The following is a 10,923-nucleotide window of genomic DNA, read 5'->3' as shown; positions in this document are numbered from 1 at the left end:
AACTAAATACATCATCAACTACTTAACAAAGAGGCACAAGCTGGAAGAGAGTGTAATGGGTTTGTTCTTAGAAAACTTTGTCTTATATTTGTTTATGTAATTATATTTATACTTGTTTCTTATATGTTTTACATTTTTTATTGATGTAGATGGACCTAGGAAAAAAAAACAACCTAGAAGGAGACTAACTCTAAGGGAATTTTAGTTTAGGGACAATTCACCATCTAAAAAATCTAGCTTTTGGTCTATAAAAAAAGTGGTAACTCATCTATAGAAGAAGGAGGTAGAGCAAACATAATAAGATCTAACAATTGAGAATATAAAAAAAAAACCTTGAACATATACATGAATCTTAGAGAGGTCACGACAAGATTAATAGTGCAAAAGAGATAACGTGTATATAGGTATAGGAAAAAAGGCTTGTCACGTTCCTCAGTTCCATAGGTAGTAAGGCATTCAACTCCTCCTCCACTCTAGTTTTTCTAGCCAATACTTTTTCAATAGACACGTATTATAATGGCCGGTCTATGGATAGCCATGTACTTAGGAGGTTAAGTGTGAGGTATATATCTCCTCATCCATAATAACAAATTGAAAAAGAAAATTGTTCCTAAACTATATATTAATTTCTCAATTTTTTTAGTTTTTTTTGGTTATTACAAACAACATTTTTTTTTGTTTATTTACACAAATAATTATTAGTTTATTTGATTAGATGCTTGCATAGATTTTTTAATTTATATTTTAATTTTGTTCTAGAAAATAACCTAAATACCCCTTAATTTGTTTTTTTTTTTTTAAATTGACAACACAAAAGGAAGGACGCGCAAAACTATTTGATAGTCCAATCAGGAGTCCCATGTCTGCAGCGAAAGTTTCTTCCTTTTCCAGGGAGGCCTGAGTGGGATCATTGTCTTTTTATTGTCTGCAAAGCTTTTTATCACTGGACCTGAATGGAAAATAAGAAAACAAAGCTAAAGTGTGTGTGTGTGTGAGCGTATGATTTGAAAGGACAGTTGATTGAATCATAAGGTAAGAGATTTCCTCCGAAGTTGAGCTTACCTCGATCGATAAAAAACAAGAGAGGATGACCATAAATAATGTTTCGGCTATTACACTTTTTGGCACCTTTGGGTTTTGAATGCTTTGCATTCAAATAGCAGCAGCAGCAACATTTTTCAAAATTTCATTTGCATTCTTGTTTCCCCTTTTGCCCTTTTTATACTTTGTTATTCAGCTTTTCCTTCTTCTTTTTTGCGCCTTTTCATGCTTGCTTTCTTGTGCCTGAACCTTTTAAATTTGTGGTGATATGTTTTAAATTCTTCAAATAAAATCATGCCACTGCTTAAAATTCATAAACTCTTCATCGTTAAATCTTTATCTGGTATTGTGTTTTAAATAGGAGTTAAATAAAATTTAAATTTTTTATTTTTTTACGGTTTGATATGTTAATATCAAAATTAATTTTTTTAAAATAAAAAATATTATTTTTATATATTTTCAAATGAAATATAATTTACAAATAAACTTCAATAATAAAATTATAAAATAAAAGAGGGCACATGGTTAGTTTAGTCATCTAATCGATCACGCATCATTAAGAGTATGTTGGATAATGTGGTAGTAGTTGTTTTTCAAATAACTTTTCATATCAAAATACATGCAAATGATATTTTTTTATTTTTTAAAAATTATTTTTAATATCATCATATCAAAATAATCCAAAATATACCAATTATATTAAATTTTAATAATAAAAAATTAAAATTTTTAAGAACCAAATGGTTTCTAACACGACACATCAAATGCACCGCCACGCAAATCACAACTATAAAACACACTCTTTCTTTATTTCTCGTAATCTAAGCAAGGGCATTCCTGTAACCTACGCCTAAATCACGAAGAAATTAAAAACATGGAGAGGGAAATCCGGGTCCCACAATCCATTTCTCCCTCTAAAAACTCAAATGAAAAACCTCACACACGATTCCCGTTTTTTCCTCTCTCCAAGTAACTTCATTTCCACTCCCTAACCGCAACTCCATTTAAATTTTCTCGCTAGCCAAACATAAAATTAAACAGAGACACAGAGAAATCAGATTTACGAGCTCACTCTCCCGCTCCCTCGCTCGCTCGCTCCCTCACTCACTCACTCACTCACTCACTGAGCTATTAACTATGGCTACTACGGCAAGTATTTATAGAAATGGCAATTACAGTAAGAATTCACTTATCACTAACAATAACAAAGTGGAGAGGCCTCCCTCTGTCAATTCAAACCCTAAAAACTCACTTAAATCCAAGTCATTACGTAAGAGCGCTCCTGCTGCTCTTGGCGCTGCTAAAGATGACACTGGAGGTTAATTATTCTGGCCTTCTCTTTTAACTATCGAGATCTTGCATTATTTCTGATTTCTTTTTAATTTTCTTTAATATGCAACGTTACTCTTTCTTTTCTTTTTCTTTTTTTGTGTGTGAAGAGGTTGCGTCTTTAATTTGAATTCTCTTGTTTTTAATGATTTTCTAATTCATTGAGTGATGAATTAATTATCGAGTTGATGTTGATATTATTTGTTTATTTATTTTTAGTTCCTGGAAGAGTTAGGGTAGCAGTGAGATTGCGACCGCGAAATGCAGAGGAAATGGTAGCCGATGCTGATTTTGCTGACTGTGTAGAATTACAGCCGGAGGTAATTTTAGAACAAAATTGTTTAAATGTGCCTGTGATTTTTTTGTGAATTTTTTTGTTTGTACCTAACTATAATTTTGGTTTGGTTTCAGGTTAAGAGGTTGAAACTTCGGAAGAACAACTGGGATTCTGATACATATGAGTTTGATGAATTGCTGACTGAGTTTGCATCGCAAAAACGTGTTTATGAAGTTGTGGCAAAGCCTGTTGTAGAGGTATCAGCAAATGATGTTTAGAGTTCTATGATTTAGTTGAAGCTTTATAATTAGGACCACTTTCAGATGCCTTTTACTGGCCCAAATGGGGCTCACTGTCACAAAATAGCAATGTTATCAGAACATGCTTGATTAGGCAATTCCACAAATAGAGTTAGAAATTGTTCAATTAGTTGGATCTCCCGCATGCATAATTTCTAATAGAGTCTCTGATTCATTATTTGTGATGGAACTTAGAATTAATGTTGCTACAGATGCTCGTTTTTAATGTTGTGTCATGAACTTCATTAATTGTTTCACTTCTTCTGCTTGTAGCACCGAATCATAAAGACAATGATCTTAGTTTATGTGTTCAATAAGGCTATGTCTTTTAATTTTCTTTCCTTCATGGGATTGCGATGACATGCTAATTTGTAATTTGCTACTGCAGAGTGTTCTGGATGGATACAATGGGACAGTCATGGCATATGGGCAGACTGGTACCGGTAAAACATATACTCTTGGACGGCTTGGAGAGGAAGACACAGCTGCTCGTGGAATTATGGTTCGTGCTATGGAGGACATATTAGCAGATGTTTCTCTAGAGACCAATTCTGTCTCAATATCCTATCTGCAGGTTGTTGGATCTACAATGATTATTTTTGTATGCATGATACTGTAATTTTCCTTCAATATCTATGCTATTTTATTTATTTATTTTTTGTGTATTTTGAATTTTACAAGATCCAAATTAGGATCTCTAATATTCCTGTTCTTAAAAAATGTGCAGCTTTATATGGAGACCATACAAGACCTCCTCAATCCCACTAATGACAACATTTCTATTGTGGAAGACCCAAAAAGTGGAGATGTTTCGCTTCCTGGGGCTAGCCTAGTTGAAATAAGGAATCAGCAGAGCTTTGTTGAACTATTGCGACTAGGAGAAGCTCACCGCTTTGCTGCAAATACAAAATTGAATGCCGAATCATCCCGTAGTCATGCTATGCTGATGGTGAATAAATTTGCTTATACACTTTTTGATGCTTCTAGTGCTTTTGAAACTGCAGCAATCCTATTGGAAATGAGATTTTGACCAGAAATAGACATCGCAAATGCTTTAGGTACATGTAAAGAGATCTGTCAGGGGAAGAGATTCTGATCTTTCAAGCGAAAATGGCAACAACTCCCGCATGGTTAAAATTCTGAAGCCTCCTATTGTTCGTAAGGGAAAGCTAGTCATAGTAGATCTTGCTGGTTCAGAGCGAATTGATAAATCAGGTTTCGTGAAATCAAGAAATGGACATTAAAAGTGCCCCCTTCCTGCCTTTCATGTTAACATGGTCTAGTAATATTTTCTTCGTATATATGCCAGCTTTTCATTCATGTGGAAAATTTGTTCTTATCAATACACAGCTTTTCATTCATGTGGAAAATTTGTTCTTATCAATACATTTCTAAATTAGACAACCAATTATCATTTTGGTAAATTTTGCTTCCTGCATGGTGGCTTGGGGGATGCAAAAGGTATGTAATTATTGATAGATGGTTTGATTAGTCAACTTTTATCAGTTTTAAAAAAGAAAATATTCATCCCTTTTCATTTTAGTTTTGCTTATTTATGGGCCATTCTTTAGGTATATGTTTCTGAGTGTCCAGCTCTCTTTTGCTTGTTAAAGTTTGTTTACTCATCCATTATTTGGCAGGGAGCGAGGGGCACACATTGGAGGAAGCCAAATCCATCAATCTCTCTTTGATTGCACTAGGGAAGTGCATCAATGCTCTAGCAGAAAATAGCGCACATGTCCCAGTTCGTGATTCAAAGCTTACTAGATTGCTTAGAGATTCATTTGGAGGTAATACATTTGCATTAATAGAATTATTTAATCTTCTTATATGATATGTGTTGCCTGACTTTGTGAAATCTTAACAGGCACAGCTAGGACTTCACTGGTTATTACTATTGGTCCATCACCCCGCCATCGAGGAGAAACAGCAAGTACTATAATGTTTGGACAAAGAGTGGGTACCAATAACTGAAGTCAATGCCTGGCCTGTGTAGTTCATTTCTTTGTTTTCTACTGTCATGTACATAGCAGTCCTTGCAATTATGTCTTGACATACTTCATTCGTGCTGTGATCTTAATAGTGATATGTTTGGCACCATTAAATATCTATACCTTGAACGTTGCTTAGACACAAAATCAACAGTGTATTAATTGTTCGCTTATTAGCAAAATCTGCTTGTTTTGTTTTTAAAAGTTGTTTCCTCTCATAGGCAATGAAGGTGGAGAATATGTTGAAATTAAAGGAGGAATTTGATTACAAAAGTTTGTCTAGAAGGTTAGACCTACAATTAGACAAATTTATTGCAGAACATGAAAGGCAGCAGAAAGCATTTGAGGAAGAAATTGAAAGAGTAACCATGGAAGCACAAAATCGAATTTCAGAGTCTGAAAGAAACAATGCAGATGCATTGGAGGTAAGTGCTGTAATAATGAAGTAATATTTGGTGCAGGCATTTATGTTGGTGAGAGAGAGAGCATGGAGGGGTTGCTTGGTTTTTGTTTTAGAATAAAATCATGCCTTGTATTGTCACATGCACAATAATTTCAAAATGCAAAATTTAAACATTGACCTTTCTAAACTTTATGCTGATAATAATTTGTTACCAACTTATGCTGACACAACTTTCGGATTTTGTGGTTATTTGGATGTTTACATATCTCTCTTGGGATTGGTAGATGTGGGAAAACAAAACTTTTTGTACTGCCTATGCCCTTTTTGCCCCCCCGAATTTCCTTTGGCATTTTCTTGCTCTTGGCATGGGATATGCTAACTCCTTATGTTCACTTTTGATAGAAGGAAAGAACCAAATATCAGAAAGAGTATATGGAATCAATAAAGAAGCTAGAAGAGAAATGGATGATGAATCAGCAGAAGCATGCTGGTGGAGAAAACATACCTGGACTCAAAGATGAAAGTTCAAATGCGATATCTAATGGAAAGGTTGTTCTGTAATTGATACCTTCTTGTGATGCCTCCTTTTTATTGTGTCCTTGTTTACTTGATGTTCTCCATACAGTACTACTAGAGTTCTCCAAAATTCTGTGGATGTATATCCACTGCCCCCAGCTGTTTGACTAACAATTTTTAGCCTTTGGTTTTCCCCCCCATACTCACAGGATTCCAGGGTGGGTAATATGGAGGAACTTGCTCAAATGAAAAACAAGCTTCAGAAGGAAACTCTCTTGAGGAAGGTTGCTGAAGGGGAAGTTAATATCCTTAAAAGTCAACTCGCAGGATTGAAGAAGTCAGAGGTCTGTTTGACTAGTTCTACTTCCCAGTACTTCTTAAATTTCTGTTATCTGTATCTTTTACCAGGTTGGGTTCATATAGAACTATAACTTCAATGTACTAGGCATCGGCAAAATCTGATATTTCAAAGCTTCAAAAGATGCTGGAAGATGAGGCTTGTCAGAAAGAAAAACTTGAAGTGGAAATAGCAACACTGCAAAGTCAGCTTTTGCAAATAAGTTTTGAGGCTGATGAGGTATACTCTTCAAGCAATTTATAACTATAGCTTAGTGAAACCTACCTTGAATCAGATTTTCTTCAGGAACTGTTTGTTTGAGAATTTTTCGAGAATAAAATATTTCTCATAGAAGAAAGTGAGGAAATAAGTGTCTATGTTGATAGAAAACTTGGTAATTACCTGGAAACTTCAAATACAAGCATTTAAATTGTTACGGGTGTGATCGTTTCTTCTTGAATCCTAAACTGAGAAAATAGGGAGAGATGATGGTTGCCATGGATTGTAATATCAGTTATTGTAATTCGTAACAAATTAGCAGGCAACAAAGGCATCTATTCTACCATTTTCCAATGCATAAATGTTCACATATCGAATCCATGCTAATGTACCCACATGGTATCTATAGTTCAAAGGCTGACTGACATGTTTATCTTTTAGACAGCAAGAAGAATTGATAAAGGAGGGTCTGAAGAAGTTCTTGGTGGTCTAGATTCTCTGATGTTGCAAGTTAGGCAGCCACAGATCAATGATTCAGGAAATGGACAAAAGGCCTCAATAGCTAAACTCTTTGAACAAGGTAGCAGTCAGTGCTTGGCACCGGTTGTTTATTAGTTTTTTTTTTTTCTCAATTTGGTCCACGTGGTAGTTAATGGATTTGCTTTCATACTGTACTTTCCTTACAAAATCCAATGCTTCTTCAGTGGGATTGCAAAAGATCTTGTCTTTGCTTGAAGCAGAAGATGCTGATGTGCGAATTCATGCTGTGAAGGTGGTAGCAAATCTGGCAGCTGAAGGTTTCTTTCTACCAACACTTTGCTTTAACTTCTTTATATGGGCATTGCCAACTTATTCAGAATTGTGCTAGTGCTGATCTACTCTTTAGTAGGGTGTCACAAACTTATTAATGCATGTCCTAGTTTATATTGGTGAACATGATAGCATCTAACTCTTGAAAGGCTTATTGCTTTTGAAATGGGAACATCGATTCTGAGACTTAATCTTTGCCAAGCTTCACATCTATTTTATCTTTTTTTATTCCCTGCCTACTTGATTTGATGAATAAAAAAGGTTAGTTGGGGGGATTATTTGAATGGAAATAGATGCTGGGCTAAGTTATGAACTTATGGAGTTGCAAGGGACACATCTTTGGAATGGAAAAAACCTGTCTCCTTGACAATATTATGGATTGCAGATTGGATGCGAAGGACTGTTATTTTGTCATGTCATTAAATAATGTTAAGAACTGGCCTGTTTCTAAGTTGAACAGTCTTAAACTTGAGAAGTTGATATTTGTTATACATGCATAAGTTCCCAAAGCAGAAGTTTAACATAACCACAACAGGATGTATTAATTAATCTAAAAACTCTACTGGAAGAAGTATGGATTAATCAACTCAAAATGTCTATTGAAAGATTGCATTAACAAACACTGGAAAACCAAGAGATGAATCATGCATTTTGAATCGCACAATTCAACCTCGAAGGCCCTCACTCATCTTATATTGTTTTACCAAGAACTGCAGCATTGCATACTAATGTAACATTTATGCACTCAATTTTATTGTGCAATATCAGATGAGTGTTTTGTCATGTTAAGAGTTGCTTCTCATAATTTGTTTCGATTTATTGACCACCTTTTCTTGGATAGATTTGCCTTTGACAGTCTACACCACAACAAAATTATATTTCTGCAAACACCATGATCACTTCTAGGGCAAAAAGGCCCTGCTTCTTTTTAGATTTGTCCAAAATGATTGCAATTCCCATCTAATATGCAGAAACAAATCAAGAGAAGATTGTAGGAGCTGGAGGTCTTAAGTCCTTGTTGACACTGCTCAGAAGCTCTGAGGATGAAACCATATATAGAGTTGCAGCAGGTGCAATTGCCAATCTTGCTATGAATGGTGAGTTTTGCATCCATTACTGGAGATAATCAAATTTATCATGAATATCTTGGCGATACTCTTGCTACTTTTATCATGGGTACTTTAAATTTTGTTTTCACCTCGTGCATGTTCTTCATGTATACAATCAGAAACCAACCAAGAGCTAATAATGGCTCAAGGAGGCATTCGTTTGTTATCAATGACAGCAGGCAACGCTGAAGATCCTCAAACACTTCGAATGATTGCTGGAGCCATTGCAAATCTTTGTGGCAATGGTAAGCTTCTTGACTCCATTGATGTTTATTCTGCTGAGTTTGCTAGTTGTCTGCATTTTAAGCTTGTTTGAAGCTTTACTTAATTCCAAAAATGGATATCTGATTAGAGTTTGTTTCGCATTACTGTGGAATGGAAGAAATAATAAATAAGCAAACCCTGATCTCATTCACCACTACTAGAAATCACCCTTTAAACAGACGAACAAAATTGACTCTATATGAATTGTTGGTTCCCGTTTAGGTACTTTGCATCAGTAACTTTAGCTGGTTTAAATTAGCATTTGCAAATTAATAGGAATCCAATCTTATGCAAAAGCTAGATATGATTATAAATGCAAATATCCGCCTCCTTGGATGAGTAAAGTAGTGGTTTCTCTTGAATTAGTTGCCTTAGCATCCAAATTTACCTGAAAAACTTGGGAGCTGTGTAAATTTAGCAGCTAAGCTAGCTGTTGATGCTGTTACCCGAGGCTGGTATTATTAAGGACTTCATTTTGTTGGCTGGTTTCTGTACATGTTGGGATCTGTACAACTGTTCATTCAATATGACAAGCCTATTTTGCATGGACAGTGCATAAAAGCATGTTACTGAGCTCATGCTATAATGCTATGCCAAAATTAATATGGTCTAATCTGAACTGAAGAAAAATCCAAAGAAGCTTGATATAAAAATCTTTGTTATAGAAATATGTTTTGTGTGTTTACAAGAATCTGTATGGTCTGCCAATTCACTTGAACTTAACATTTCTAAGGTTTTTGGAAATTTTCAAGTTTTCAAATGCTAACAAAAATATAAATAGCTTTAGTTCTCGAAATAGTTCAGTTTCATACAAGTTTTGTACATAGACAAGTAATCTGAGGAAAATGATGAGGCAGCACATGTGAGGTTTGAATGTGAGCTTTGTTACCACTTAAGGCTACTACCAAATTAAAAATTTATTCAAGTTAGTCCTATCAGCTGGCATGCTGTTGTAAGCTTTAACCTTGTACCATGATGAATTATTCAGATAAGTTGCAGATGAAACTAAGAAGTGAAGGTGGCATCAAGGCTTTGATAGGGATGGTTAGATGTAGGCATCCTGATGTACTTGCACAAGTTGCCCGTGGAATAGCAAATTTTGCCAAGTGCGAGTCCAGAGCATCTACTCAAGGTACGGTACATAGCATAGAAAGAAGCCTTGGTTAAGTTCGTCTGTATTTGGTTTGCTCTGCTTGTCGTGCAATTGTCTACTAGACTATGTACCCAAAATTGTTTGTGCCGTGTTAAAATCCAAGTGATGTCGGCACTCAATTGTGCAGGAACCAAGACTGGAAGATCTCTTTTGATTGAGGATGGAGTGCTCCCATGGATTGTACAGAATGCTAACAGTGAAGCCTCACAAATCAGGCACCATGTAGAGCTTGCGCTCTGTCACTTAGCACAACATGGTAATTTTGTTTCCTTTCTTTTAAAATTCGAACAAGCTGATCGCCCATTGAATGTCAGCTGAGATGCTAGCCTTTACTCCATGCAGAAGTGAATGCAAAAGACATGATTAGCGGAGGTGCACTCTGGGAACTGGTTCGTGTTTCACGAGACTGTTTGAGGGAGGATATAAGGACACTTGCCCATCGAACGCTAACTTCCAGTCCCACTTTCCAAGCTGAAATGAGACGACTACGAATAGATCATTGATGAATTTGAAGTGGCTGGTTGCGTTGAAGACAAACTAGAGCACATCAAATACAAAATTAATTCCTAGTGAAATGATGGATCTCTTTTGACAGAAAAAAAAAGCAGGAAGGCTTTCAGCTAATAAGAACTTGTCAGCTCTGCTCCTGTCTAAGTCTTGTTATACTCGGGTTTGTACCGTGGTCTGCCGTAAGTTTGAGCACAGCTTTGTTGATCAAGTTACCCTCTTGTTAACCCTAGTGAGACCTTCCCCCTCATAGCTGGTAGGTAGTGTATAAATTTGTTTGTATATGAACTGAACAGGTGAGCACTAACTTGAAAGTATTTCTTGAAAAAAAAAAAAAAAAACTAAGATTGATTTGTGCAGTAATTTGTTTTGAATAGCAGGCTCTGACTCGTCATAAAAGACAATTCCCTGTGATCCAAGATTTCATTTCTCTTCACCGGTTCTTGTCGCGTTCCCTTGTAAATATGAGAAGAGGCACCTGCAATCATACGTGTTCCCAAACTGTGTATGGTAAAAACTAAAAACTGAAAACTGGCTGGAGGGTGCAGGTAAACTGAAACAATCACAATAATAATAATAATAATTAAATCATTAGGCCAACAGGCTCATAGAATTAATCGACCATTTCAATCAAGGTTCTAGACATCAAATACGAGCGTGTTTGGCAG

At 35.7% G+C, this 10,923-nt stretch overlaps 1 protein-coding gene across 2 annotated transcripts; it reads left to right on the top strand.

The window, feature by feature from the left end:
- Positions 1-1,904: 1,904 nt before the first annotated feature.
- On the top strand, positions 1,905-10,572 carry LOC133689191 (kinesin-like protein KIN-UA). Of its 2 annotated transcripts, XM_062108984.1 has the most exons (20): positions 1,905-2,359; positions 2,590-2,690; positions 2,782-2,904; positions 3,335-3,520; positions 3,674-3,895; positions 4,005-4,161; positions 4,587-4,736; positions 4,814-4,902; positions 5,159-5,362; positions 5,743-5,889; positions 6,066-6,200; positions 6,302-6,433; positions 6,854-6,992; positions 7,117-7,209; positions 8,194-8,319; positions 8,451-8,576; positions 9,584-9,727; positions 9,876-10,004; positions 10,091-10,287; positions 10,381-10,572. In XM_062108984.1, the coding sequence occupies exons 1-19, from the start codon at positions 2,179-2,181 to the stop codon at positions 10,249-10,251; spliced, it is 2,745 nt and encodes a 914-aa protein (XP_061964968.1). In that variant the 5' UTR covers positions 1,905-2,178; the 3' UTR covers positions 10,252-10,287; positions 10,381-10,572. The 2 variants fall into 2 exon arrangements, with proteins under 2 accessions (XP_061964968.1, XP_061964960.1); XM_062108976.1 differs by having other exon boundaries at positions 10,091-10,572.
- The last annotated feature ends 351 nt before the right edge of the window (positions 10,573-10,923 follow it).

This window comes from Populus nigra, chromosome 1, assembly GCF_951802175.1.
Source record: "Populus nigra chromosome 1, ddPopNigr1.1, whole genome shotgun sequence".
Taxonomy (NCBI): Eukaryota; Viridiplantae; Streptophyta; class Magnoliopsida; order Malpighiales; family Salicaceae; genus Populus; species Populus nigra.
The sequence above is the reverse complement of the archived record's forward strand: the minus strand, read 5'-3'. Positions and strand labels throughout refer to the sequence as shown.

What these genes read in the sequence shown, in the direction of transcription:
- LOC133689191 (XM_062108984.1), top strand. Translation starts at nt 2,179, where the DNA reads ATGGCTACTACGGCAAGTATTTATAGAAATGGCAATTACAGTAAGAAT. An exon ending in AGCTAAACTCTTTGAACAAG is followed by an intron (nt 6,993 to 7,116) that starts GTAGCAGTCAGT and finishes ATGCTTCTTCAG; the next exon opens with TGGGATTGCAAAAGATCTTG. An exon ending in AGCAAATCTGGCAGCTGAAG is followed by an intron (nt 7,210 to 8,193) that starts GTTTCTTTCTAC and finishes TCTAATATGCAG; the next exon opens with AAACAAATCAAGAGAAGATT.